General features: G+C 42.9%; 6 protein-coding genes across 7 annotated transcripts; 3 read left to right on the top strand and 3 right to left on the bottom strand.

The window, feature by feature from the left end:
• The first annotated feature begins 405 nt into the window (after positions 1-405).
• LOC145703302 (pre-mRNA-splicing factor SYF1-like) lies at positions 406-3,668 on the top strand. The gene is made up of 8 exons (XM_081780642.1): positions 406-568; positions 624-699; positions 744-1,097; positions 1,339-1,670; positions 1,715-2,375; positions 2,545-2,793; positions 2,839-2,998; positions 3,042-3,668. Exons 1-8 carry the CDS (start codon positions 428-430, stop codon positions 3,586-3,588), a joined length of 2,520 nt encoding a protein of 839 aa, XP_081636768.1. The 5' UTR covers positions 406-427; the 3' UTR covers positions 3,589-3,668.
• Positions 3,669-3,783: 115 nt separating this feature from the next.
• Positions 3,784-4,446, top strand: LOC145703306 (uncharacterized). Its single transcript, XM_081780650.1, has 3 exons — positions 3,784-3,976; positions 4,047-4,202; positions 4,247-4,446. The coding sequence occupies exons 1-3, from the start codon at positions 3,929-3,931 to the stop codon at positions 4,349-4,351; spliced, it is 309 nt and encodes a 102-aa protein (XP_081636776.1). The 5' UTR covers positions 3,784-3,928; the 3' UTR covers positions 4,352-4,446.
• LOC145701674 (otoferlin-like) lies at positions 4,387-15,240 on the bottom strand. The gene is given in 24 exon segments (XM_081778888.1): positions 4,387-4,568; positions 4,900-5,153; positions 5,202-5,453; positions 5,738-5,961; positions 6,005-6,201; positions 6,243-6,342; positions 6,383-6,515; positions 6,554-6,837; positions 6,876-6,999; positions 7,265-7,510; positions 7,590-7,722; positions 7,782-7,911; positions 7,950-9,155; positions 9,158-9,565; positions 10,063-10,433; positions 11,382-11,457; positions 11,491-12,022; positions 12,070-12,506; positions 12,584-12,796; positions 12,894-13,083; positions 13,383-13,616; positions 13,894-13,918; positions 14,660-14,785; positions 14,855-15,240. Coding segments are annotated over 24 exon segments (6,393 nt in total). The 3' UTR covers positions 4,387-4,456.
• On the top strand, positions 10,632-11,384 carry LOC145703305 (uncharacterized). 2 transcript variants are annotated; one of them, XM_081780649.1, is made up of 4 exons: positions 10,632-10,747; positions 10,805-11,016; positions 11,059-11,168; positions 11,211-11,384. In XM_081780649.1, the coding sequence occupies exons 1-4, from the start codon at positions 10,644-10,646 to the stop codon at positions 11,340-11,342; spliced, it is 558 nt and encodes a 185-aa protein (XP_081636775.1). In that variant the 5' UTR covers positions 10,632-10,643; the 3' UTR covers positions 11,343-11,384. The 2 variants fall into 2 exon arrangements, with proteins under 2 accessions (XP_081636775.1, XP_081636774.1); XM_081780648.1 differs by having other exon boundaries at positions 11,056-11,168.
• Positions 15,241-17,159: 1,919 nt separating the features above from the next.
• Positions 17,160-18,739, bottom strand: LOC145701673 (b(0,+)-type amino acid transporter 1-like). Its single transcript, XM_081778887.1, has 4 exons — positions 18,613-18,739; positions 17,778-18,412; positions 17,630-17,713; positions 17,160-17,493 (listed from the first exon to the last, which is right to left on the bottom strand). The coding sequence occupies exons 1-4, from the start codon at positions 18,737-18,739 to the stop codon at positions 17,251-17,253; spliced, it is 1,089 nt and encodes a 362-aa protein (XP_081635013.1). The 3' UTR covers positions 17,160-17,250.
• Positions 18,740-19,994: 1,255 nt separating this feature from the next.
• On the bottom strand, positions 19,995-27,840 carry LOC145701672 (uncharacterized). Its single transcript, XM_081778886.1, has 15 exons — positions 27,562-27,840; positions 26,606-27,511; positions 25,276-26,563; positions 25,203-25,232; positions 24,048-25,093; positions 23,884-23,993; positions 23,673-23,843; positions 23,325-23,625; positions 23,196-23,227; positions 23,104-23,154; positions 22,167-22,864; positions 21,502-22,115; positions 21,203-21,453; positions 20,615-21,161; positions 19,995-20,562 (listed from the first exon to the last, which is right to left on the bottom strand). Exons 1-15 carry the CDS (start codon positions 27,710-27,712, stop codon positions 20,153-20,155), a joined length of 6,606 nt encoding a protein of 2,201 aa, XP_081635012.1. The 5' UTR covers positions 27,713-27,840; the 3' UTR covers positions 19,995-20,152.
• Positions 27,841-27,861: the final 21 nt, after the last annotated feature.

Here is a 27,861-nt window from a genome sequence, read left to right as displayed (position 1 = left end):
TACCGGTACTCAGTACAGTTTCTATCTAGAAGAAAATTTAGTACAATTTTGCGCTTCTAGATCATACTTTTTCTCAGCTACAGTCTAATAGACTGATTTACTTTCAGAATTGGTGCATTTGCAGACTCCTAGACTTGACCAGTTGTTCCTAGAAAAGAAAATGCTTATTGATGATTGATGTTCTCGAAAATTATCAGTTTCTCACAAAAATGAAAGTTTCATCTCATGATTTTGGTACATTTTGATACAGGCATGGAAGTACAAGCAACACAAAAGAACCAGTGGACTTTCTGGTCAATTATTCACTTTGGAGGGATTTCCTATTTTTTCGCGCGAGCCAATAAAATTGCCGCGCTGTTCATTCCTTCAAAATTCCTCCGAGAGAACGAAAAAGTGAAACGAAGGCTTTAACTTTCGTCGTTTTAGAATGGTGTCGATAGACATTTCAGATGATGATTTTGTGTACGAAGAGGAGTGTCAGCGAAATCCACACTCCGTCCAGACCTGGCTCCGGTACATTGAGCACAAGCAGGATGGAGGTTTTGAAGGATTGAACATGATTTACGAGGTGAAAATTTTGATCCGGAAATCTATTTCTTTACCTGAATTTTTCAATTTTTTAGCGAGCTTTGAAGCAACTTCCTGGATCATACAAGCTCTGGTACAAGTATCTCCGCGAACGAAGAAGACAATGCAAGGGTAAAATCATCGTTCGTTTCAGCCCTTTTTCATCACCTTTTCAGGCCTTTCCATCCAGCATCCCTCGTATGAAGACGCAAATAACGCTCACGAGCGCGCCCTGGTCTTCATGCACAAAATGCCTCGAATCTGGATCGACTACGGCGAGTGGTTAATGCGACAAGAATACGTCACTAGAACTCGACGAACATTTGACAGGGCTCTTCGAGCGCTCCCCGTGACTCAGCACAATCGAATCTGGATGGTCTACATTAAATTCTTGAAAAGACATGACATCACCGAAACCGCGGTTAGATGCTTCAGACGATTTGTGAAGCTCTCGCCCGAATGCATTGAGGAATTTATTGACTACCTGCTCAAGAACGATCGAATGGATGAAGCTGCGAGATATCTTTCAGGCACTGGGATGAGATAATTTCAAAAGAAGATCATTTATCTACTATCTTTATTCTGAATAGGCGGTTCTTGTTAACTCAGAGCTTTTAAGTGTGCAGTTTCATTTTAATCGTATCAATATTTTTGAGTAAAAAAACATGACTATAACTCTGTGTACCAGTACCCGAATTTTAAACTATCAAAAAGTGCGACATCTGTTAAATTTTCTACACCTTGAAATAGTCATTTTCATGCCAATCTGAGACATCGTGAACGACGACAATTTCAACTCCCGCAACGGTAAATCGAAGCACCAGCTGTGGCAAGAGCTCTGCGATCTGATCGCAAAACATCCTGACGAGATCAAGGGATTGAACGCCGATGCGATCATTCGTTCCGGCTTTAGAAAGTTTACAGATCAAGTTGGGGAACAATGGTGTCTCTTGGCCGACTATTACATCCGACAGGCGTTGTTTGAGAAAGCCAGAGATGTTTATGAAGAAGGAATTCAGAGTGTTAAGACTGTTAGAGATTTTACGCAGATTTTTGATGCGTTTGCGGCGTTTGAGGAAGAACTGATTTCTAACTCTATGCAGGTAAATCAGTTGAGATTCTCTTCAGAATTTATCTTCATGTTCAGGACGTAACCGATGAAGATGAACTAGAAATGCAGCTTGCTCGTTTCGAAGACCTCCTTGAGCGACGACCCTTCCTGGTCAATTCCGTTCTTCTTCGCCAAAACCCCCACAATGTCCACGAGTGGCTTAAGCGAGCCGAGCTTTACAAAGAAAAACCTCGTCAGTGCATCAATACATTTACCGAAGCTCTTCAAACTGTCGATCCGATGAAAGCAGTCGGCAAGCTTTACAAGTTGTGGGTCGCGTTCGCCAAGTTCTACGAAGAAAACGACCAGATCGACGATGCTCGGACGATTTTCGAGAAAGCGGCGAAGGTGCAGTTCCGATCTGTGGACGATTTGGCCGCTGTCTGGTGCGAATACGCCGAGATGGAACTCCGTCAAGAGCACTACGATGGTGCTTTGAGCCTCATGCGACGAAGCACCGCAATTCCGAAGAAGCGAGCGAAGTACTTTGACAATTCCGAGCCCGTGCAAAACCGTGTCTACAGAAGTTTGAAGCTCTGGTCTATGTACGCTGATTTAGAGGAGAGTTTTGGCAACTTCAGCAGCACAAAGCAAGTGTACGAAAGAATAATTGATTTGAAAATTGCAACGCCGCAGATTATCCTCAACTTTGCCTTGTTCTTGGAAGAAAATCAGTATTTCGAGGAGTCTTTTAAAGGTAAGAGATACTGAGTAACCCAGATCGTCTCTGAGACCTCGAGTTTGCGTCTTACTCAACCTGACATTTTGCTAAATACCAAGCCCTTCCCCTTGTCTTGAATCATCTCCCTTTCTCATGAGTTTCTCTTCCCTGTCAGTTTGTGCTCGACAATAACAGTCTATTTTAGCGTACGAGCGAGGTGTGGAACTCTTTACTTGGCCTCATGTTTTCGACATTTGGCAGACGTATCTTGTCAAGTTCCTCGATCGCTTCAAAGGAAGCAAGTTGGAGCGCGCGCGAGATTTGTTCGAGCAATGTATTCAAGGAATGCCGACAGAGTTCTCGAAGAAGATCTTTTTGCTCTACGCAAAGTTGGAGGAAGAACATGGGTTGGTCAAGCGATCGATGGATATCTACAAAAAATCTATTGAAAAAGGTTAACACTGCTGCTGCTTATTCAATTTCTTACTGATTATTTCAGTCAAAGAGGATGAGAAACTCGAGGTCTTTACGATCTACGTCAAGCGGACGGCGGAACTGCATGGGATCACTGCCTGTCGACCAGTTTACGAAGACGCTATCAACAAGCTCAACGCTGATGGAAGCCGGGAAATGTGTATCCGTTACGCTGAGCTCGAACGGTAATCCTCCTACTTATTTTGTCATTTTTAACATTTCAATCAGAAAACTCGGCGAAACGGACCGAGCGCGGGCTATTTTCACCCATGCTGCGAATCTGTGTAATCCAGACGTTCACAAGGACTTTTGGTCCAAATGGGAATCGTTCGAAACTGAGCACGGAAACGAAGATACCATTCGCGAAATGCTCCGCGTCAAGCGCCAAGTCGCAGCTACTCATAACACTCAGGTCAATTACATGGCCGCTGCTATGCTTGCTCAAAATGCTGAACCGACTGGTACAATCGCCGATCTCGCTCCTGATGAGGAAGATGACGGCGATGGCGACATGAGAATGATGGAACAGCAAGCAGCCCTGTTGCATGCGAAGAAGGCGAAAGAAGTCGAGGGTGGAAACATCCGCTTCGTCGCTTCAAGCACCAATGCTCTGCTCAAGAAAGATGCTCCTCCAGCCGAAGCTGTCGGAAACAAGGATGAAATCAACCTTGATGATGACGACGACGACGATTCTGCAGGAGAAGAGCCATCAATGGACATCAAGAAGCAGACCATTCCTGCAGCTGTCTTCGGAAAACTTGCTGAGGACAACTGAATAAGCACATTTCCTTGAAAGTTCTTTGATCACTAGTAAAATTGCAATAAACACAGCCAGCAATCTTAAAAAAAGAGAAAGAGTTATCTGTTACTTGACGATTGATAACTCTTACACAAACTTGTTTACAACATCTATTGTTCACGTGAAAATGTGCCTGCTCTGGAAATGTCTCGTAAAACTTAAAATGGCAAATACCTTACGTCACTTTGGAGGCCCTACTGTGGAGCCATCTTGTGGAACTTTCCGTATATAAATACGACCTCCCGAGGCATAGAATCAATCTGGAAAGCTTTTCTCGATTAGCACATCTTTTTCATTCTTCTCCTTGCTAGTGTTCATGGGACTCTTTGATAAGAAATCTAAGCATGTCAGAGAACTTGTAAAGGTAATTTTTTACAGTAATATTATGTCTATCATTTAATTAATAATCAACCTGTTTCTTAAACTTTTGATAGTACACAATCGCATTCGATGGAAACGCTCCACTGGCAAAACGAGCTGACTACCGACGAGCCTACTCGACAGAATACGTAAACGTCATCGGAATGACTGAAGATTTCAAGTTCATCACGGAAGAGACGCCCCTCAGAGTTGTCAAATCCTGCGACAGTGTGAGTATCATTTCCTATTTGAAAGTATGAATAGAATCGTTCAGGTGGATTTGCTAGCACAAGATCACAACCAAGGAATTCTCGATTTCGCTCGGTTCATGAAAGATATTCGCGACTCCATCGTCGATGGTGGAATGATGAACGTCTAACCACTTTTCTATTTATGTGTCTGTTCTCGACAAGAATCAACTTGTTCTTTATTTGAATGTAAAAGATTTATATAAATAAAACAAAGCGCATATTCATTGAACATTTTAAACTCCAAGAAGCTTCTGCATGATGAGTCCAGGCGCAGAGTACAGGAACAGGCCGAAAAGGAGCAGGACTAAGAAGAAACAGAGTCCCTTGATGAGCCACCATTTGAATCTGAATTCGTAATACAGAATAAACAGGTTAAGAGAGCGTTAAACTCCTGGAGATTCGGGTCTTTAAAAATCACAAATAAGAGTATATTTCCTTCTTCATCAGGAAAGATACATCACATAAAATGGGTCATCATTTCGACCCTATCCTAGTATCTTCTGCATGATCAATCCGGGCGCAGAGTACAAGAACAATCCAAGCAACAACCCAATCAAGCCGAAAATAATGATTTTGATCAACAACGATTTGAACCTGAATACAAACGAGATACATTTTTCAATTTTGATCGATGCATCAAAATTTAACATGACAAAACAAAAATTACTGTCTTTACCGGACGCAGATGAGGTATTGAATGGATTTGAGTGGGGTCATGAACCACACGAATGAGGTATCAGGGCGGTTTGGCTTTTCAAGTGGATCCGGTTCTTCTCGACCGCGACCAGCTGGGGCCTTTTCAGCTTCCTCGAAGGTCATGAGGTGGATTTCTGCTTCAACCTTCCCCGTAACTTCTTTTTCACCAGTCGGGTTTGCTTCATCCGTCCGCAGGAATGGCCACCAACCTTTTATACGCCGCAGTTGGAAGAGCTAAGATATGATGGCTTCAAGTAAAATTTAAAATTGAAAATTAAATACCGAAACAGTAGGAATATTTCCGTTTTCTAGCGTACAAGTTTCTACAGTGCAACTTTTCGCTGTCTTAGCGCCTCTTGGCATTGCATTGAGATCAAGAACCATTTCTCCCAAGAAATCATCGGCAGAAAAGTGATCCGCATCCCACACTTGCAACGTCAGCCTTGCTGGAAGCCTGAACTCTGTTTCGTCCCATGATAAGACGGATTCCTTCTTCGAGACGACTATCTTCTGCTCGGCGACGAGATAATCAAACTAGAAAGACGCAATTACATATTTTTTCAACTCTGGCAAACCTAAGCATTCTATATTTTTACGAGTGAGATTAGCATCAAAAGTCAAAAGGATGAGTCTGTCATACGGTGGTCTTTAAAAAAGCTGTGCATTGGATTAACTGACGCAGGCATTTGACATATAACGTAGCAATATTGTGGAATTATACTTGGCAATTTTGATGGGTTGATGATTTACGCCCTTCGTGTGAAATTCACGTAAAAACGTGAATTCAAGTTGGCAGGGAGGCTACGTAAATAACTCACGGGGAACATAAAACGCCAGTTGAAGTTGCCTTCGCCCGTTAAACTTCGATAGTGAATGTCAGTCTCTTGTTTATCCTCATCCAAGCCGTTTATCCAGCCTTTGACGTAAATATCTGACATTTTCTCGCCAGTGAACACATCGTCGTCTTCACAAATGACTTCATCTGTGTTCCAAATGATTACTCTCAGTTCGTATTTCTTCGGCTTTCGCGGTGAAATATCGACTAAAGCAATCATCAACAAAACCATCAGGCAAGATTTCGTCACCTGGCGGACCGGGTGCAGGCATGTCCATCGGAAACATATCAACCCACATCTCAACCTTTCCTTGCTCGATGCCCGGATTTTCTGGATTATAGAGTCCTCGACATTCTACGTGCTCTGGAACAAGGCTCACTCCAGCTTTCGGCATGTCATGCCAGTTTTTGAGAGCGATCAGAGCGGCATGCTCAGATGTGGCTTTCCTAAAATAATCATAGAAATGGCTAAGAATAAACATTTTTACCTTAGACCATTCTCGTCTTCGATTTCTTGCTGGCCAGTGAATGTTCTTTTGCCGATTCTAACTTTTCCATTTTCAAAGTAAGGACCATCCAGTTTCGCTTCTATTTAAGTTTTTAAAAGAGAGGTTTTGTGATTAAGAACCTTTGCAAAGTTTTGTTAGAATCTGCGTCGGCTTTTGTGGATCTCTCCACTGATTATAGCCGAAGATTGCATATCTTTGACTGTAGCCACAAGTAGCGCGATGCTTTGAATAGAATCTGTTCTCCAGGTCGATCTGAAGATTGTCAATTTAAATCAAATCTCTTGAATTACCTTTGTTTCACCAATAAGATCATCTCCAGAAAGCAAATCCCAATCAAACACTTGAACTGATAGCTGAGAATCCATAGGGAATGTGGCTTCGATGTCGAAGCACTTCCCGAAGACGGGATTTAACTGTTTGCTCACGTAGTTATCCTTGTCGTTTATGGTAGTTCCGCCGAGAGTTATTTTTAGGTAGGGATCAGCCTTTCCATTTGGATCCATTGGATGGAGATCGTTACATTGTACAATATATACACGGCAAAGGACATGAATCGGCTCATTTGAAGGAAGCCCTAAAGAGTTTTGAAAGCGCTAAAACTCGGTAGCTAACCTTTGAACATTCCATTCACTGGACAAGGCTGCTCAGAATCCTTTGGAACAGGCATGCGATAGATTTTAAAGCCACCTTTGAAGCCTCCCACGACTCGGTTCTCGTCTGATCCATCATCGGACATCTGAAATAAGTTGAGCCTTTTCGAAAGTCAGAAACATGGAAAAATCATTGAGAAAGATCGTATAAAAAAGTGCGGTTGATTGAAAGATATAGGAATTGTCAAGTGGTGCCTCGAGAATTCCTCTGTATCTCGGGTAAATATAACATGCATAAATAAAGATTAACTTACTTCATCTCGCGTCTAAATAGTAGGTGAATTGTCTATCAATTATCTCATTCAGTATTTTTTAACTATGAGACTGTCCTTGAGGCCTTTCAAGTCTTACCTTTCCTCTGTAGAGTTCAAATGAATGGAACAAATCGGTGAAGCCATTGAATTCAGGTTGCGCTTCAAGTTCTGCGTCGAATATTTTGAGCTCTTCGATGATCTTAGATTTCTTTTTACGACGATGCGAAGGAGTCAAGCGCTGAGCTTTCTGGACCGCAGACATGATGTTTCCAGCAATCAGCTTTTTGGCACCAGGTTTAGTACTGTTATCACCGCTTGTGTGGTTAGGTACTGTTTCATAGGTTCAGGCAGAGTTTTTGTTAGTGTTTTGTGCAAGGTTAGATTTCACCCAGGAGAGTTAGTGTTTAGAATAAAAATCTTACTTCCTCTGGTTCCTCATCAACATTAGGAACATTGGCTCCCTCAAAATCAGGGTCTGACTGAATCTCAGGTGGCTTTGGCAACGAAGGCCGGTTCAGTTTTGACGTTCTCGGTGTCTTTTGAATTTTTGAAAATCTTAAACCTACTGAAAGTGATCCGTTACAAACGAATATAGATAATTGTCGAGTAAGAACCTAGCTGATGATTGTGTTTCACTATCTACAGGGGGATCTTTTGAGTTCTCCGCAGCATTGTTGCCGTTTTCATCATCAGACGCAGGTTCTGCGTTTTGTTCGGCTTCTGCTTTGTCCGCTTTATTCGTTTCTAAGAACAGTTAGATTGGGAATATAAACTATTTCAACCTTTTGAGGCAAAGTACTTGCTCCACCAGTCGAGCGCAACTTCGTCCGTGGCTTCTTCTTCGTCATCTTTTTTTGAATCTTCGTCGATTGGAACAAGGACCGCTGATTTTGTCTCTTTTGCCGCGACATTTTGACTTTCGTGAATTGATCCCTGAATGACTAAACTTGCCTCATCAGCAGCAAGGGAGTGTTTGGGCGGACACGTGTAGAAAAATTTGGATACATTCCGAATGATATGAGTTCCAAGGAGAATATCTTGGCCAAATGTTCGCGTGTCTTTCGCCTTGATCGTTATTGGAGGACATAAGTACTGATTGTCGGGAAGCTCGACGTCTTCGATAAATTTAATAGGTATGCTAAAGTTGGGATTTTTCTTGTAGTTCTCGATGATTTCTGATTCAATCGATTTTCCCGCGATTTCGACTTCGACTCGTGGGTGATTGACTGCCATCAAATTCACGCGCTTGAGGTCCCTGAGTCCCCAGAAAAGAACTTCAACGCGATGAGGTGCTAGAATCGGTCGGATTCCGCGAGGTACGGAGACGCAGACGCCCTGTTCTGTGATTCTCTTGTCGACAACCTTTATGTCGTTTTCTTTCATGGGAAGACCTTTTGACTCGCACCAGATTCTCCACAGCTTCTTTTCAAGAGTTCTTGAGTCGACTGGTTGTTGGAGAAGCTCGAAGCAGGCTAGAACTTCACCAGCTCGTACTGTTCCTCTGTAAACTTGATACCAGTCCAAAGTTGGTGGGAAATTCGGCTTGTCGTATGGATCGCCGGCCATTTTTACAACTGGTTTGGCGATCAACCGCCCAATGTACTCCGCTTTTTCTTTTCCGCCTTGCCCTAGAAATGACATTTCTTCGTCTTGGTCGAAAATTTCGACAATGACCATCGGCGGATCGTTTTGGAAATCTTCTGCTTTTCCATACATTGTTATGTCAGTCATTTCAATCATCTCGTCCCACGTGGGTGAGAGGGTCTTATCAATCACTTGTGTTCTTCCGACACATGTTGAAAAAATGACCTTTGCGAAAGGATCTGATAATCCCGAGCTATCCGCAGCAATAAGCCCTCTGCCTTGGAAAAGATGGCTGCGAAGAACGAATTGTTGTCGGTCTTTGTAAATGATAAATGGAGGAGGGACTCCGACAGGGAGTCCCGGTGGAAGATCGTAACCGTTTGGAAGGCCTCTGAGGTAGTCTTTTTGTTTTTCGCTAGGCCAAACCACATGTAAATTTCTAGTTTCGCTTGAATTGTCCAGCCAGAACTTCCAAGTCCTTTGCGACCAGGAAGGGTCAGAAAGCGAGTTTGAATCTTCCCACAATGTTTCCCACTCTCTTCCTCAACGATTGAATGAAAAACTTGCCGAGCGCTTATTTTGGTAAAAGCATGCCGCTTTCCTCCTCGAAGCATCCAGATAATGATGTCTGGAACAGAGTCTTGTGGCTCTGCCATTAGTTTATTGAGCGTAACGAGCAAGTCATTCGCCTGGGCAAGTTTTTCGTCAAGATTTGACTTTCGAACTTTTCTGACAGCCGCAGCTTCGTTTGATACTCGTTCGATTTCGCGGAGACATAGACGCTGACGTTCTCGGTCGAGGCGAGTGCGTCCAACTGCGCTGGCTCCTGAGATTGAGTTTTGATGATGACAACAAGGAGGGATAAAGTTCATTGAATAATATCGAAATTTATATACAGTCAAAACGCACAATTCCGGAACTTTTTTTCAGCGAAAATGGCAAAATCTCCGGAATTGTGCGGATTTTCGATAAAAAATTTTTCTCCTCTCAAAAAATCTGTTTTTATGGGGTCAAGCTCACTATGGCCGAACCTCGAGGCTGAAACCGAGTTTTCGAGGTTTCCTCCTTTGAAAATGCGATGAAAAAGCAAAGATTTCATAAAACGGACATTTTCTTTACAGAAAAAAATGAAAAATCCAAAAACACAAGCTGAGATTCCCAGTATTTCTCTTAAAAAATGCCCGAAGTTCGATTTTTTTTCGAAAATCTCCGGGATTGTGCGATTCAAAATTTTTTCGGCTCACCCCTAAATCTCCGGAATTGTGCGTTCCGGAATTGTGCGTTTTGACTGTAGCTCATATTATCTGAAACTCATTCCTGTCTGATTTCCAGCCGACTTAACAAGTCTGAGATACGTAGCAGTCCCGTTGGCAAGGTCGTCCATTACCGCTCTGAGTCGTCTTTCGGGATGCTCTTGTTCAGTCCTCGTCATTTCTTCCACATCGTCTATTCCTTCCCTCAGCTTGTCGCAAACGCGCTCCAACAAGTTTGTATTGTACAGTCGCCGCTTGTGATCGTGCCAGTAAGAAGTGACATAGCAACACGGTTTACGCTCGTTGAAAGGCATATGATAATATTGTTTGTCGTTTGTTAATGGACGCATGGAAGGAGTTGTAGAACGGCAATCTGCAGCAGCTTCTGCGGAAAATGAATGAACCGACATGTTCGATTGACTGATAAGACTGTGGACCGAGTTATTAAAATTTTTAATAAAGTGTTTCTAGAACGTCTGTTGACATCCCGACCATTTTATCATTTTCAAATCAGTTCGACTATTTCTTATCTAAAGTAAGCATGTTTCTCCAATTTCCCTGTTATCTTTAGTCAAAAGACTGTAGGCCATAATTTAAACTGTAATTTAACTGTATCTTCAGAACATTTATCAACAAAAAATGAAAGCTACCAAAAAATTTTGGAAGAGGATGAAAAAATTTCTGATCTGTTCAGCAGGGACCAACGACGAACCAGAGGGTCCTCCCATGGTGCCTTTGGCTAGGTAAGAGTTTCTTGCAAAGAAATATTAAAAAGTTGAAAGTTCTCATAATTATTTTAGCGCTCGGGCCACCGATACGGTTTTCCGAAAGCCGCTGCCCTTGGGTAAAAAAGCGACAAAGCGACGACAGCAGGAGAGGCCTAAGAGCGCAAGATCTTTCTCGTCCGTTAAGAGCTTCCGGCTTACGCCATTCGCCAAGAACTACGATGAAAATCGTGAAAAGGAGGAAATCGCTGCTGAAATTTTGGACTCGCTGCTCTCATTCATCCCAGGTAAAATTATTAGATAATCCTTTATGAAATTCAATTTAGAAGAATTGCCGCCAGTCACTCGACCATGGTCAGCATCTACGGTCCGCACTGTTGTCAGTGAGATGACGATTCCATCGCCAGTCGAGACTCCTCGGGAAAATTCGGAGCCAAAGGTAAGAAAAAACAAAATTTAATATAAAAACAATATTTTCTAGTCAATCTGGCAAAAGATCGCCGCCTGGCCAGTATTGGGACTTAGAAAAGTGTCGCCCTCCGTCTGGGGCGAAGTGAGCCCACGAGACAACCTTCGAATCTCCCCCTCTTCAGTCGGATCTACTGAGCTCTAGTTTTTTTCGTTTGATATGAAATAAATTTATTTATTTAACTCTATATCTTTCAGTTTTTTAATCTTAAAAAACTGATGGTCGAATTGGTTGTTATTTGATATTCGTTTGATTCTAGCTTATTTGAATAAGTGATTAAAGATAGGATAACTCGTCCTTTTTGTGTCAGCATCATCATGATCGTCATCAGCGTCCTTTTGACGATCACTTTTTGAAGGAATATTTTTTCCATCCACGACATTTCCATAATTACCAATCGATACTTCAAAGCTAATCGGTTTATCAGTCGCTTTTTTGTCGATCATTGATGCTTCGAGGAAAGTTGTAAAGAGGAAGAACTCTTCTACTCTTCCCAGACTGTTTTCGGAGAGACTTTGAATCGGTCTCGGCTCTGCTTCATCATCAGAATCTTCCATTGCATTGTCATCAGCTGCCTCGTCGATCAGCTCAATATGACAAGCAACTACTAATCGGCCACGGAAAGCAACTCCTTCTCCGATTCCATCATTCAATTCTCCATGCTCGCCAGTGACAGAGTAACCTCGCGGAGAGCCGTATAAATTTATGTACGTCGGGCCAAACGTTGGCAGGTATCCTTTATCTCCTTGATTGGAGATCTTTGACATGTCCAGAAAGTGAGTGGCAATGACGCTGTCTTGCATCCCGTCGTTTCGAACTTGGATCTGAAAGATCGAATAATGAGCAAGGCGTAAATGAGTATATCTTTTACCTGAACTCGTTGACAAAGAGCTGGAAAGAGCTCTGTAAACTGCAGCATTTCATTCCATTGAGCTTCGTAAGTATGTTCCGTTGAAGTCCTTCTTTTCTGCCCAGCGAAGGAAATTTCTACATACGGATCGATCAGATCCCTGTTTTCGCCCTTGATCACCGACTTGATCTTGCCGACCGTGTCGGAGGACATTTTCGGCAATCCTTCGGCGTAGAAGACGCGGAAATAATATCGCGCCATTACTCGTTCGGTAATTCCATGAGGGAGAAGAAGATTGTTTTCTATGTCGTCTTCTTTGTCATTATCAGTAGGTTTGATGCTTCTGAGCATATCGCCTTTTGCCAACACGGAGATGTCCATCTTCAAATATCCTTTGCAAGCGGCGTTTTTTCCGTCGGTCAAAATCGCCCATCGATGAAAGAATTGATGATCCGGTGCTTGAACATGGTTCAGTGTAAGTTCAAATTAACTCAAGATTAAGATTCAGAAAAATTGAATATTCAGTGAACCGAGCCTTCATAGACTGTTCGGACGTCCATTTTGAAGCGGCCCACGAGAGTTCCACTTCGAAGCATATTCTTTGAGTGCAACACCGTCAACGTCACCATTTTGTCCAAAAACACGCCGCGTGGTATGTTGAAATCAAAGACGAATACTTCGTTGTAATAAGGGCAGTTCGTGGAGGACTTTTGTGATGTAAAACGGCACTCGTCGCCGACTGTAATGAGTGAGAACGGCAGTTAATAATTGATCTTTCAAATGAAAAAATTGGTAAGTGACGAGTACTATCAGCGATTGATATCTTATCACTTTTCCTTTAACTTCCACCACTGGATCCATGTTCGTTCCCATCAGCTGACGGGCTTCAATGACAGTAATTGTGACTTGGAATTGGTTATTCCTGAGTCCGATTTGACTCTCGGACGCCATCTCTGGCTTTGAGCGTTTGTTCGTGCATGGTTCCGTGATGACATTATTCGAAACGATTGACTGTCCATCGCTTAGGGGATCTGTCTGCGGCATCGGCAAATGGGTTTATGATTTAGTAGGATGAATAATGAATAGCGCTCAGAAAAAAATCAGGTCGAGAGAGCTTTTTATTCAAGTTGAATTAGCATTGACCGATGCCGAAATTGAATTGACGCTGCTGCTGCAAATGAGGTGGGATCGCAGTTATCGGCTTTCTGCGGCTAATTTGGAGAATAACGATAATAGATTGAAAGTGCTGGAGACTCGCCAAGAATAGAAATTTTCAAAATTAGAGCTTGAGTTCGGCAGAGATTATTTTTTTGTTAGTTATGGTTAGGGTTAGCCCTGTCCTGGGAAGAGTTAGGAAGAACGTGCATTGAAGCGCGGTTAGAGGATTCTCGTGAGTCTACCGGGCGCTGCTTTTTCTGCAGCCCGATGGCCTTCATCAGCCCTTTGGACCTAGTAGATTTAGTTTTAAATGTGACGCCTTTCAGCGGGGGTAAATTTTCTGAAGACTGAGCTTCGCATGCGGGAAAGAATGTGGACGATCTTCGTTCGAGACTTTCAATTAATTCTAACTTGTCATTTTCGGGTTATTTTGACTCAAAATTTTTGAGACTCATTCCTAGACTTGACAATTGGCGATCGATTCTCACAAATATCTTTATTATTAGCGGCAATAAGCGGCATCAAATCGAGCTCGTCCTTCATTTTTTCTCTCGGTTGAATTATTTAACACAACAACTCACTTTCGTGACAGGTGGACATCTACTACGACCTTGTTTTCAAGGCGCCCGGACAGATAGATGTTAGATGATGTGGAAAAGCGGTAATTTTTCGGCGGCGAAAAATTACCTGGCTGGAACATTCAGCGATCCCTCTTCAAGAATATCGGCGTGCGAAGCTTTCCGATTACGTAACCTTTTCAAGCCCGAGATGCTTGACATAGCGATACTGTAACATAAAAATTCAGCATCTGTAACTGGTGAAATCAGCAGTTCAGAACAACGAGTAACAAAGAGAAAAAACGACGAAAAACTCATGAAACTTTTTTTATACTTTCTCTGCGTTTAACCATTTCATTAAAGAATTATTTTATAATTTTTAATTAGATTCAATTAAAAAAATACCACAGAGAAAGCCTTTTTAATCCGAGTTCGAAGAGCACTCTCTTGCGCCCTCTGAGTAAAATGAATTCGTTAAAATGAAATCATGGAAGAGACGTTAGTTACAAAAGTAAACCTTGGAGCTGAAGCCCGTCGCCCCGATTTCGAGTTTTTCGACGAACCACTAATCATGTGATTTTTTTGAAAAGAAAAAAAAATTGGTGCTATTGAATGTTAGTAAAAATTCTCACAACGCGAAATTTACCGAGCGTCGCTTGTTCGCGAGCGGATTAAAGGCATGTTTTCACCAGTATCGGAGCTAGTAATAGTAAGCATAAGTATCTACCGTTACAGTAATTGTTAGAATGTTTGTTTGAATTCAGAAAAGAACGGGCCAAGTGTTCGAAGGATCATCAATGATCCGGCCTTGCGTGCATTATTCAATTCGGGTGTTAATTTTTAATGCAAGACGAAGAGCCCTGTAGGTAGATAGATATGTGTAATTAGATAAGTACCGTAGTGAGCGCGCATCTGACTCTTCGTCTAGCTCAAAAGCCGAGTTTGGCCGGCCAGATGGGCGGAACTCCTCGGTTTGCCACGAACCAACGGTGCCATCTGGGGCCGAGTAAGTCAACGTCAACCTGAATGAATGAATTATGCAAAGCCGGGTGAGCGCGTAAAACTGTGACTTGCAGTCTGCGGAGACGCACCTGATTGTTGCCTGTAACGCACAGTTATTATCGTCTAGAAGCGTTTCGGAGACTTCAAGGAAGCCGACTTTCACGACTTCTTGGAGGACCATGACAAATCGACCAACCACCTTGTTTCGGCCGAAAACAAGACTGTTGTAGAGACAGACTTCGATGACATCGCCATCTTGGACATCAGAGGCGACAGGCCATTCGAATTTCTCCCCGAAAAGAGCGTCAGCGCCACAATTTTGCAATAATCTCGTTGAATGAGATAATTCTTCGGAAAAACATAATTTTCAATAACCAAAGAAATCAAGAATTCTACCTCTAAACGTAATTTTTGCGACCCTGTCTCCATGTCCCTTCAGCCCTGAAATCGAGTGCAAAGTCAGGGTAAGACTCATTGTTTGTTGGTTCTTCTTTTTTTCTTAGATCTCTATCTATTGAAAAATTCGGGGTAAGAGGGACTCGTCTGCCCTGCTATCCGGCGGGTGACCAGAATGGCCGGACCAAGCGGGTGACAAGTCCGCCCTGGCCAGACTGCCCTTCTACGCAGGGGACTGCGAGTCTCGGTGGGAAATTGCTAAGTGACCGTACAAAATCTTGATCATAAGGGTGTTCCGACAGTGCAGCTTATCTGCACTAGGTTCATTTTTCAGAGGATCAAGAGCATTTTTCTTCAAATATTTTCAGGAAAAAGGCTATTTATACAAAAACGAATATGAAGATTCCGAAAATCGAGTTTATAACTTCTGAAAATGAAAGTTTCTTCATGAAAACATGCATCAAAGACCATCCTCTTCTTATCTAATTATATAACAGCTGTCTTATGATCTTCTTTCCTGTTTGAATTTCCTTTAATGTTCTTCCAGCTGATCTTCTGACACTTATTCTTACCGTCACGGTGAAAACAAGTGAGCTGTACGCTATCTTTGTAAACGCTCCTGACTGTAAAGATGAATCGTTGATTACTGGGATGTGGCAAAATCTCTGAGCCTGCTTTACCAATTGGCAAAGCTTTTTTGAGTTTCGAAAATATCTCACTCATTTCTTTTACTTTCTGATTGAACGAGAAGGACAGAACAATTAAATAGCTTTCCGTTAGGTGAAAACATAAACGAAGCATCTGTAATTACTCCGACAAAGTCAGAAGATCAGCTGGAAGAAAGTTAAAAGAAAATTCAAACAGGAAAGAAGATCATAAGACAGCTGATATATAATTAGATAAGAAGAGGATGTTCTTTGATGCATGTTTTCATGAAGAAACTTTTATTTTCAGAAGTTATTACCTCGATTTTCGGAATCTTCATATTCGTTTTTGTATGAATAGCCTTTTTCCTGAAAATTTTTGAAGAAAAATGCTCTTGATCCTCTGAAAAATGAACCTAGTGCAGATAAGCTGCACTGTCGGAACACCCTTATGATCAAGATTTTGTAAGGTCACTTCGCAATTTCCGACCGAGACTCGCAGTCCCCTGCGGAGAAGGGCAGTCCGGCCAGGGCGGACTTGTCACCCGCTTGGTCCGGCCATTCTGGTCACCCGCCGGATAGCAGGGCAGACGAGTCCCTCCTGACTCAAAAATTCTAGTTCCGATAATGCTTCATGGTTTCTCTGATTGCCGAGGGCGTGAGGTTATCGGTCTTGTGTTTGGTTTTCGGAACGGCTCTAGCCCAATCAAGCACATACATTATTCAACCTTTAGGAGCATTCTTTGCTCCGCGGCTCCCCTCCGGTACGTCCATCTATAATTTCACAAAAGGAGAAGAAATCGACGGCCCAGCCGGCGGAGCTCGCTCAATTACTCCTTGTTAAAATCATTTAGGATTGTTGCCGTAGGGGTAGAATTGTTTAAGACAAAAAAAAAACGATTAACGCTTATATTTCCTATCTGTGTTTGACCTTCTGTTGCAGTAAGAATGGTAGTATGGAATTTTTCTTTGAAAAATAATCTTCGTTGATCTCACTCAAGTTTTTCTTCCGAGAAATCATTTGGCACGCATTCAAAGAAGATCTGCAAGAAGACATAGATCTTGTCGGAGCCTGGAAAATTGACATCGAAGTAGAAAAATGGAATGTAGATCAAATAACCAGCAGCAATAACAGCCGCTCCGATCAAGTACTCCAAGCTGCAAAAAGGATCAAGCAGCTCTTTCTTTGCTCAATCCCTTTTCATAATTGATCCTTTCCTTGGCTGCATAATTATTGGAATGAAAATCGATGCCAAGTTGGTAATCAAGCTTAAAATGGTTCTTTAAGAATATAACCTCTTTCTGCATTTTTTATGTGAAAAACCCATACTCAGACAATCGGAATGATCTTTTATAAGTTTGAATAAACGTTTGAATAATGAATTTAATTCTGTTTAATCTTCAAACATTCCAGAGGAACTCGGAATTCCCTCTTGTCCTTTTTCTTAGCGCTTTTGAGGGTTAACCTTGATTTCTTCCAAAAATACCGGTTTCAAATCAACCCCGTATCGGAATACAAAAATACTAGCAAACACTCCGCTCGCTAGAATCCAAGTCAAGGGCGAGACATAATCAATAAGCGAGGCAATATTCGTCGACTCAGGAATCACCATGATAGTCGCAATGATCAGCAGAAAGCTTTGGCCGACGAGAGGCGTCTTTCGCTCGTATGAAATTAGACCGAGATGCTTAATTTGCATTTAATTTGAGAATAATTGACCATAATCTTGTCAACGCTAGACAACTATTTGCATATTCATAGGCCGATAAAAGTCTTGCGGACAACGGTCTAGCGAGACATGAAAATTGAAAAGCCAAGAAAACCTTCGGCAGCTGGTTTTTTCGCGCTCCGATGAAGGGAATTCGCGAATATGCCCAGCAAATACCATTCATTGATCCAAGAGTACTCTAATAGAAGTTTTTCATGCCCGAAAAGATATTATCTTTGTTGTTATTGAAAACTTGACAGCGCGATTCCAGCGGGAATAATCCACGAAAACGAGCCAAAAATTCGATCTCCGAAAGTGACCGCGACTGCTGATGACTGCAAAAACTCTGCTGGAGTCATCACCGTAAAATATGCAATATTGACGGTAACATATATGGTCGTCGTGAGCAAGATCGAGGCGCCAATGATGATTGGAATATTTCTGCTAGGATTCTTGATCTCTTCGAAACACTGGCACACGCGCTCCCAACCGCCATACGACCACATACAAGTGTAGAAAGCCACAGCGTAGTCGGCCACGTTGGTTGAGCTGCCCTCGAATCCAGTTGATAAACTCCCTGTCTGACCAATGATGATATTGTAGATTCCAGCGCCACCGATCATGCCCAAAACAAGGATCTTACCCGCCATTGTTACGATCTGCAGCTTGTTTGAAAGCGGAACTGAGTAGCCATTCATTACTGAGAGGAGGAGAACAGCGATGAATGCGACCATCTTTACGAGTATCTGAGGCGGATAGCATCCGGGGTAAAACGGCGCTAGAATATTATCCGCCAGCGTGAGTCCGACGATGACCAATCCCGCAGGGCCATCTATTACCGACCAGAACCAGCAAACAAAGTACGCAGGGACTGGGCCAAATGCTTCGTGCCAGTACGCTCAAGTAGGCTTTACTCAGAATATAGACAAGTTTTCCAATATTCAATTTTTCGAACAAAGCGCCTTAAAATTATCAATATTCAAAGAGCCGTTCCGTAAGTGCCACCGGATTGCCTTATTAATAAGGCAACTTCTAAATAACTGAAGCCACACAAGATCGCATTTATACCACATGCTGCCCAAATCAACAAACTCGCACCTACGGAGCCAGTGTACCCAAGCACCAGCGTTGGGTTTGTGAAAATGCCAGAGCCAATAGTAGAACCTGCGGCCAAACTAATGCCGCCGATGATTCCCAATTGTCTCTTGAAAGTATTCTCTTCCATGTTTAGCTGTTTCTGGTGCAACAGAAGCCCCCAAAGACAAAAAGTACCGCGAACAAATATTAATTTTGCATTTTATGGAGACATTTTTTGACAGCCGTGCAAGAACTCTACCCTGCAAAAATTAAGCATTCAGAATGAGATTTATTTCTCTCTAGTGTTGGATTGAAATATTCTTTTGTGTTCGAAGTTCTTCAAATAGCCATTATCTCCACATGTCTTCCAGCTAAAAAATTAGTATTGCTCTGAAATCGTTCGCCGAAAAATTGCTCTTACGGATGAATTGTCGGATTAAGTTCTTCATATGAATAAAAAGCAAAATAATCGGAAAAACAAGATACAGTCCAAGAACGATTATAACCAGCAGGTACGGGACACTGAGCTAAATACGCGTTTATCTCTTTTTCGAAATCGAAAATCTGTCAGAAAAAACCTTTTCAACCTGCGGGAAAAGCATCACATGTGTTTAACATAAAAGTTAGGCTGCTGTTAGTTGAAGTTTGGACGAGGCAGTCCTGACATTTAATGGAGCCTGCAATAATGGTATGTGAATAATTGAAAAGATTAAGAATTACTGAGCACCACCGGCTCACCGGGTCACTGGCTTCAAAGTCTGACCACTGCATTAGAATAATAATTTGCGACCTCGTCACTTGGAGAATATCTCATCTGGGTTCTGCCAACTAAACCCCGATAATGGACCGTTATTAATGGTGTGGGAGAAGGTCCTCTCCTCTTAGGCATAGTAACTGGCTCGAATGGCGGACAAAGTCCCCGGAGAAGTAGTGCAGTGGTAGCACACCGGTTCATGAACACGGAGGTCCCTGGTTCGACCCCAGGCTTCTTCAATACTTTTCACTCGCCTTTGCCTGATCCTACAAACTGGTGAAGACAGTGGGTTGTCTAGGTAGCCAAAACAAACCCTAAGCTGAGATTGACAAAGGTTCACTCAGTAGCTCAGGAGAAGCTGAAGGTTGGGAGGGTTGGTAGGCTTGTAACGGTTGGGGACCGTGGCACCAGACAAAGAACCAAAACCCAAGGCGGCATATGTAAGACGAGTTGTTAGAGCAGTTACTAGGGAGTTGTGGGAGAAGGTCCTCTCCTCTTAGGCATAGTAACTGGCTCGAATGGCGGACAAAGTCCCCGGAGAAGTAGTGCAGTGGTAGCACACCGGTTCATGAACACGGAGGTCCCTGGTTCGACCCCAGGCTTCTTCAATACTTTTCACTCGCCTTTGCCTGATCCTACAATGGTCAATTCTTTTTTTTAAGCTTTATTAATATTTTGTGTGGCAGTTACTGTAGTCGTTACAGTCAGTTATATTCTCGGAACTATCATTAGGAGGAACATGGTGATAAAAATATCAATAAGAAAAAGGATCAATGCGAAAAAATGTGATTATTTACAGAAAAATCTTTAAGATTCGTATTGCGGCTTGAGTTTCCACCGCCTGGTTTTCGGATCCAAGACCGCCATCTGCTTCAGAACAGCTTTGAAAACTGCCTTGTCCTTTACATTTCCATCGAACTTGGCGATTAAATCGTCACTCGTGGGCCCTCGCCAAAACTCTTCGATGTAATTGCGAAGATTATTCGCCAATTTGTAGTTTGGATTCAGCTTTGATTTCTTCAGAACATTATCTGGCAAGGCTATGGGCGCTTCTACCTCTTCCTCCACGGTTCTTCGCTGGCGCATCTTTTGAAGGAGGGATGAGGAAGATCCTTTCGTTTTGATCGACTTGACTTTCGGCTGTCTAAGGTTCTTGTGAAGGGCGGCCACCGCGGCTTTAGCTACTTTTTGGGCTTCTTCGTCGATTCTTTTGTAGTCTACAAAAGTAGAAATATTATTTTGAACTCATCAAAAATGTATATCGCTTACCAGTGCCCTGTTTTATCGCCGCTTGATCGACTGCTGTGTCCATCACGCACCCTGCTTTCTTAAACAATCTCGCTAGTACCCAATCCTCCGTCTTCCCGTAGTCCTTCTTCTCGCCAACATCGATTTTCGACGAACTCTGGAGCCCTTCTATCTTCTCTCCGTCAATCGTATCTGTCTTTTTCGGCTTGAGATGAGGAAACTTTTTGTAGACCTTTTTCAAGCTCTTTGAAATCGAGCTTTCTTGTGCTTCTGCAACTTTTTCAGCTGCTTTCTCCAACTCTGTCTTTTTCTTCTTTTTGTCAATCTTGATATCCGCGCCGATCATTTTCAACGTTTCTGCCGTATCTCCCTTGCCAAAGAGCAAACATGCCATGGAAGCTTTGTCGAATAAGCGCTGATCGTTGTGCTTGTCGGATAAAACATGCTGGGCCACGCTGTGCTTGTAGATCTGACGCTGATAGATCCATTCTTCAATGCTGTCAGTGGTAATTAGACGGTAGATCGCGACATTTTCTTTTTGTTGAGGGCGATGGATTCTAGCCGCAGCCTTAAAAACTATTTATTGATGAAGAAACATTGAAAAGGTACCTGTTCGTCCTGTCCTGGATTCCAATCAGGTTCAAATATTACAGTTCTAGTCGCCCCATGAATGTTTAGCCCGACGCCTCCAACACGCGAAGTCAGCACCATCGCAAATGCTTCTGGCGAATCGTTGAACTCATTGATGAGCATTTGGCGGGTGGCAACAGCTGTCTGGCCGGAGATTGACAGAACTGGGACATTGTTGCGATTGCACATGCCAACGATCATTTTTAGCGAAGGCAAGCACTGGCAAAAAACTGAAAAGTGCTCCAATTTTTAATTTATTATTTTCTGATAAAACTTACCAAGCACTTTTCTTTTTTGCTTTCTCCAGCCACCCAGAAGCGAGAGTAATGCTTGCATCTTTCCACTAACTGTCGGGTTTTTAATAGAGCGAGAAATTTGTTCATCGGTAATTTTCCCCGTTTCAGCATCTCCCACAAAATAGGGATGCGAGACCAGCTGCCGAAGTTTTGCGAGAATTCCAAAGCAGTGAGCGCCCTCTAGTAGAGCGTCTTTGACTCGTTGAGTCCCAAGATAACTTCTGTAGACTGCTTCTTGCTCCTCGGTCATCTTTATGAACAGCGCGTTGTCGGATTTCTCTACTTTGACGAGGTTGATGTCTGATTTCAATCGACGAAGCAATAGAGGCTTGACAATCGCTCTCAGCTCCTCGGCACATTTCAGCCCGGTCACGATTTGCATTTGATTAGCACCAGCCAAACTCCCTTGCTGAATAGGAACCGCTAGTTCTACTGAGAAAACCTCTAGTTTTCCTAGCAATCCAGGCTGGACGAAGTCGACCAGGGACCAGAGTTCTGTGAGCGAGTTCATGATCGGCGAGCCTGTTAGGATGATCCGCTTGGTCGAATTGATTCGCTTGATGTTGCGAGTTGTCATGCATTTTGGATTTCGAAGCCTGAAATCAACAAGGAGAATGCACAAACGAAAAGCAAAAGTGCTATCCTACCTGTGGCCCTCATCGCAAATCACCATGTTCCAATCAATGTCCAAAAGCCCTGATGCATCAGAACGGACTTTTTCATATGAACTTATGTAAACATGATTGGGTTTGATTCTTCCAGAGTTGAATATTTTGACTTTGATCGCTGTATTCCACTTTTGAAACTCTTGCACCCATTGCTTTTGAAGCGTAGCAGGGACAATAATCAGGATATTGTGAAGCGTTTTGTCGGCAAATAGGCCGGATAGAATCGCAATAACTTGAACAGTCTTGCCAAGACCCATTTCATCGCCCAAAATCGCCCCTTGACCGTGGCCAACGCGTTTCCAAAGCCAGCGGACACCGTCCTTCTGGTGGTCTTTTAGCTTATCCCAGATCGACAAAGGAATTGGGAGGCCTTCAATTTTTTTAACTTCCGAAGAAGGTATATTAGAAATGTCTGGATTGTCGAAGACAACAGCTTTCTTCTTTGTGCTTTTCGGAGGGCGATCCCTCTTGCGCTTCTTACTAGGACCTGGTTCTGATTCCGAATAGTCAGACTCCGACTCGTACGACTCTGAAGCTTCATCTGGGCGTGCTTCATAATCCGAAGCATCGTCTCCGCTCAGTTCTGCTTCATTTTCCCCGCCCCACTCTTCCGAATCACTCATTTTTTCTAAATCCCTGACAAAAATAACAATGTGTTTGAATTTTGTGGTGATGTATCAATGTATTGCCGTGATGATATCACTATTTTACAAGTTTACAGTAAACATATCCGAGTATTATCCGTTATTTCTCCTGTAGGCTACATAAAATGGCAGTATCCTTTTAAAATTTATCATAAGCTTACAGGAGAACGTAAATAAAATAGCAGTGGCGAATATGAGACAGAACTAGCAGCAGAGAATTGTTTCTCATTACTTCAATTTTCGTAAGCATGTTCTTTTCTTCTCGAAGGTGCCAGTGTCGGGATAGGTGAAGTGCCAGGAGGAAGGCTAGTTGATGCGTGTGACTAAATTTGAAGCTTCAGAAAGAGTATTAGACAGATATTACCTTTGAAGTGTCCAAGTTCACAGAATTTGGCGCTAGAAAATGATTTAAGTAAATAGAAAATAGATAAATAAAATAGACGTAACTGTTACAGAGAATCTTACCAATACTTTCAAAATAATTATGACTTACGAACAGGGACAGCTGGGCCAATTGAAAAGCTCAATCTGTCCCTTGGACTTCTACGCGGATCAATGTCCGCGGTTATGGTTTCCTGGGAAGACTCTCCAGTAGTACACTCGCCGGATTCATATTCGATGTCAGTTTCGACATCGAAGGTGTAGCGAAGAATTATCCGGTTGAAACGCTCGGGAGTCTTCTGGTAGCTTTTCTGGAAGTACTCGCACATTTCCAGAGAGCGCATCATTTCTTGATTGAGGAAATACTCCTGCACAACGTCTTCAGATGTCTTCCCAACATCAATAACGAATGGCTAGAGAGCGAATGTTTAAAAAACTTGGAAAATCTATCAAAACAAACCTTGTAAAACCACTTGACAGCGGTAGCGTAGAAATCTTCGAAGCTAGTCACGTGGGCAAAGATGTCTTCAACGATGATGACATTGTACTTGCTCTTTCGCAACTCTTTCTCCATTTTTAGGAAAAAGTTTTCGCGCTTTTCTCGCTTCTCGTAATCGGTGAAGTCCGGATCCTATAAATATAGAAAAAAGTATAAAAATCAAGTGAATTACGTCATGTTTGTCTTCCTTGAACTCGTCGACAAAATCAAGCCGTTTCACTTTTTTGCCGTTCGCACGCTCCATTTCTTCAATTTTTCTGGCTACAGTAGTTTTGCCTGAGCCTGAAATATTTCAAGTAGAAATATGCTGAAGACACAAAACCATTATTTTCTTACCTGGAAGACCTCGAATAATCAAAGCAACTTTATCACCCTCAATCTTTGTCCTGATAAAACGACTTTGGAAAAAGTCTCGGTCAGTGACTTTTTCGCCGACAGGCTCAGCAATATCTTGAGTATTTTTTTCTGCCTGAAAAGCTTGGGCTTGCGCACGGATATCTTCAGTAAGTGCATTTACTTCTGACTCAACTTGTGGTGGCTGAACGTTTTCCTGAGCTTTTTCAGGGACTGAAGCAGTCGCAGGTTCCAAGTTCGGAGGTGGAACATTAGGAATTTGATTCAAGAAATTATAGGGATCTCTGGTTGCAAACTGTGGAATAAGCCCAGGAGCGGCAACAGGTGGTGGCGCAAATGGTGGAAAAGCCGGGTGCATAAAAGGAGGCACAGGCGGAGGAATCGGAGGAACAGGAGGACCCATTCCGGGCGGAGGGCCGGACATGAAGTTGAAATTAGATGGCTTTGGCGACGGAGAAGGGCTAGAATCTTCGTCTGATGAAATTGGCACTTCTTCCAGTTCCGAGAGCTCGCTTCTCTTATCAGAGTTTTTCTCTTTTTCCTCTTCAGTGTAACTGCGTCGGAGAGTCGCTCTTTCAGAACTTTTGCGAGAGTCGCTTTCAGATTTCTTCTTCGATCTTGAGCGCTCACGCCGAACTGAGCTAGATCTGGATTTATCGCGTCTGCGAGATCGTGAGCGGGATCTCGAGCGGCGACGACGGTGACGGTCTCGCGATCTTGATCGAGAGTGCGATCTTCGTCTCCTCCGAGGACTTCTTGATCGGCTTCTGGATCGTCTTCTTCGAGGGCTTCTTGAGCGAGAGCGAGTACGGGAACGACGTCGTCGACGGCGCTCACGGGATCGAGAGCGGTCACGAGATCTAGATCGAGATCGTCGCTTCTTTTTCTTAGCAGGTTCTGAAGATTTCTCGTTCTTTTTAGGAGTCGGTTCAGGTGACTTTTCAGCAAGCTGGGCTTCGATGTCCATCCTCAATTTCTTCTGAACTGGCATCTTTCCGGAAACCATCTTCAGACCTTCTTCTGCCAACCTGAATTTAATGTTATTGAAATTATAGAAAAAACCAAGAAATAACTATAACAAATAATTTATTATTTGATTAATATTATTATTTGAAATAAATAGCATAATGAGTATACTTTTTAGTTCTTGCCAGTCTCTCCTCCATCCTAAACGGACTCATTTAACACCCTTTTGTTTTCCAAGTTTTACCTCAGTTGAGCAGCAGTTTTAGCATGCTGATAGTTTGAGATTTCTCTCTGCAGCCTATTATTTTTGATCATTTCTTCCCTATCCTTGTTTGTCGCAATTACGCTTCCTCCCATTTTTGCAAGACCAGCATTGATTCTTGTTTGAAGCTCTTGCTGTCTCTCCCTAACGGCATGTTGATTCGCAATTTGCCTGGCTTTTTCTTCCGCAAATTTAATCGCTTTTTGCCTTTTCGCTTCTTGCTCTAGGACCGACGCGTCCTGTCTCTTTTTCTCAGCATCTTTTTGCTGAGGTTCTAGTCGCTTGATAAACTCATCAGATTTCTGCTTTTGGAGTTGCTTTTTCTCATTTCTTTTTGCTTCAAGTCGTTTGTTAAGTTCTTGAGCTTTTTGAGCGGCGATTTCTTGAGGGCTTGGCTCTTCTTCGTGGGTGCTAATATCCATGTTATCGTCATCAGAATCGTCGATCAAGATCACGGAGTCATTTTTTGGTGGATTGCGCGGTTCAGAAGCAGTTTGGCCTCGATTCTCGGATTCATCAAATTGCGGTAGTTTTTTAGGAGAAGCATTTGCTGCTTTGTTTCGCAATGTTTCAGAAGATTCACTCATACCCAAGGTCACTGAGTAAACATTCTTTGGCGGTCCCTCGTTTGGAAGGGCTTTCCTCACGCTAGAAATGGAATTGATGGCGTTGGCTCTCAAAGTTTCAATGCTCTGAGATTCCAGAGCCTTCTTTCGCAACGTTTCCGGGGATTCACTATCCGTGGATTCCTGTCGTTTTCGTTGAAAATCGTGTTCTTTCCTCTTAGCCGAAAGCGCTAACTCTTGCCTCTTTCTGTGCAATTCTTCGCGCTGCTTTTGAAGTGCTTGACGCTCACCTTCAAGTTTCTTCCTTTCTGCCAGCATTCTTCTACTTGGCATCGTACCACTATTACCCAACGGACTGAACTCGTTCACAGTAACTGTCAGCTGTTGAACCTGAGAATCCGGAGTCATCGGTAAATTGTTATTCGGACCAGGTTGACTCGGTGGAGTTTGGCGAGGATTCGACACTGGTCGAATATTATGATCCTTTCTCTGTCTATTAGGAGAACGAGTGCTTTGGGGAGGACTGCGCCTTCGAGGAGGGGTTCTACGACGGGCTGGCGGAGATCTTTCACGACGCTTATCAGCGGAAGAATTTTCACGGGAGCTTCTTTCTTTCGACGTGTGAGATGAGCTTTTGTCACGAGAAGGACGTCGTTCTGGTGATTTCGATGAGGATTTTCGGCGCTCTGATCCTCTTTTTCGTTCTATAAATGATAGACTGACTGTTAGAAGCGGGAAAAAATTACCTTTGTCCCGTGACGGGCGACGACTTGGAGATTTCCGTCTCTCTGGTGAGTCCGCAGACGATCTACCTTTCTTTCTGTCGCGATTTGGTGAATTCCGGCGTTCTAGGGACCTACGACGAGGCTCTGGTGACCTTCGGCGTTGAGAATTCCATTCAGGAGATCGACTACGTGGTTGGTCTTCTGCGATCCGAGACAACTCTTGTTCTCTTTGTTGATAAGTTGTTCTTTCTGGTGGAGTCGGATCATTCCAATTTGTTGGTGGCTCAGCTGACCAGTCATTTTTGCGACTATGCCATTGTTGTGGATCTGGCGACTTTCCTCTAAGAGCTTGATCGCTTCTTGTCGGAGGATCATTCCAACCAGATGACGGCTCTAGAGACCACCCTCGATTAGCCCGTGGAGGAAGTTGACGTGGATCTGCTTGAGCTTGCTCGTAATTGTAAACGGTTCCGCTTGCGTTTCGAGTTCGATTAACTACAATTGGTGGATCTCGTTGCACCAATTCCTCTCTGTTCTCCTTGTTGTCTCCTTGACTGTAGTCGATCAGTCTCTTCGGCGGGGAAATATTTTGACCCGGGCGGACACGTGGATCGATCGGCGGATTCGGCTCTTGAAATTGTCTCTGACGAGGAGTGGTTTCTTCAGAAGGAGGCTGATTTCCCAACAAAAAATTTTGTCGTGCACTATTCCGCCAATCAAGTTCTGCTTTTATTGTTCTTGCATCTTCGCAGATAAGATTTAGCGCTCGTTTTGAACTTGTATATATTTCGATTGCTCTATCTATTTCTGCTTTTGGTCGACGAGACGCTTTCAGCGCGTTGACATTATCAGCAAACTTATTTAATTTTTCTACATTTCTTGGATTTTCTGATCGCTGAACAAGAGATTGCCAGTGTTGTTCGAGGGCTAGAATGATTTTGTTCCTTTGTTATGAGTTAAAATGGGCATAAATTCACCTTCATTCGAAACTCTTTTGATGATGTTTATGATATTATCCTTTTCGAGAAGATCTTCTTGGATGAGCCTCTCTTTTTCTCGGGCAAAAATTTCTCGTTGAATCTCTGGTCTTTCGTCATAAAACTCGGGGCGTCCGATGAACGATCGCATTGGCTTTTTTACGGGTTGAAAATTGGTAAAATAAGAACTCTTAGGGTTTCTTCAAATAATCCTGTTTAAACAACAAGCAGCGCAGTGTTATTTAGTGCGCCTGACGCGCTAGGAGATCAATCGCATTCTACTAATCGTAAACATTAGTG

Source organism: Oikopleura dioica, chromosome PAR, assembly GCF_907165135.1.
Source record: "Oikopleura dioica chromosome PAR, OKI2018_I68_1.0, whole genome shotgun sequence".
In the NCBI taxonomy this organism is placed as follows: domain Eukaryota; kingdom Metazoa; phylum Chordata; class Appendicularia; order Copelata; family Oikopleuridae; genus Oikopleura; species Oikopleura dioica.
The sequence above is the reverse complement of the archived record's forward strand: the minus strand, read 5'-3'. Positions and strand labels throughout refer to the sequence as shown.

Excerpts from the sequence above, each read along its gene's own strand:
- LOC145703302 (XM_081780642.1), top strand. The coding sequence starts at position 428 with ATGGTGTCGATAGACATTTCAGATGATGATTTTGTGTACGAAGAGGAG. Across the intron at positions 1,098-1,338 it reads AGCTGCGAGATATCTTTCAG|ACATCGTGAACGACGACAAT; the intron begins GCACTGGGATGA and ends TGCCAATCTGAG. Across the intron at positions 1,671-1,714 it reads TGATTTCTAACTCTATGCAG|GACGTAACCGATGAAGATGA; the intron begins GTAAATCAGTTG and ends CTTCATGTTCAG.
- LOC145703306 (XM_081780650.1), top strand. The coding sequence starts at position 3,929 with ATGGGACTCTTTGATAAGAAATCTAAGCATGTCAGAGAACTTGTAAAG. Across the intron at positions 3,977-4,046 it reads ATGTCAGAGAACTTGTAAAG|TACACAATCGCATTCGATGG; the intron begins GTAATTTTTTAC and ends AACTTTTGATAG. Across the intron at positions 4,203-4,246 it reads TTGTCAAATCCTGCGACAGT|GTGGATTTGCTAGCACAAGA; the intron begins GTGAGTATCATT and ends AGAATCGTTCAG.
- LOC145703305 (XM_081780648.1), top strand. The coding sequence starts at position 10,644 with ATGAAAGCTACCAAAAAATTTTGGAAGAGGATGAAAAAATTTCTGATC. Across the intron at positions 10,748-10,804 it reads CCCATGGTGCCTTTGGCTAG|CGCTCGGGCCACCGATACGG; the intron begins GTAAGAGTTTCT and ends TAATTATTTTAG. Across the intron at positions 11,017-11,055 it reads GCTGCTCTCATTCATCCCAG|AAGAATTGCCGCCAGTCACT; the intron begins GTAAAATTATTA and ends AATTCAATTTAG.
- LOC145701673 (XM_081778887.1), bottom strand. The coding sequence starts at position 18,739 with ATGGAAGAGAATACTTTCAAGAGACAATTGGGAATCATCGGCGGCATT. Across the intron at positions 18,413-18,612 it reads TGGGTACACTGGCTCCGTAG|CGTACTGGCACGAAGCATTT; the intron begins GTGCGAGTTTGT and ends AGCCTACTTGAG. Across the intron at positions 17,494-17,629 it reads GAAAAAACCAGCTGCCGAAG|CATCTCGGTCTAATTTCATA; the intron begins GTTTTCTTGGCT and ends ATGCAAATTAAG.
- LOC145701672 (XM_081778886.1), bottom strand. The coding sequence starts at position 27,712 with ATGCGATCGTTCATCGGACGCCCCGAGTTTTATGACGAAAGACCAGAG. Across the intron at positions 23,844-23,883 it reads TCAAGGAAGACAAACATGAC|GATCCGGACTTCACCGATTA; the intron begins GTAATTCACTTG and ends CTATATTTATAG. Across the intron at positions 22,865-23,103 it reads CTTCACCTATCCCGACACTG|TACATCACCACAAAATTCAA; the intron begins GCACCTTCGAGA and ends GCAATACATTGA.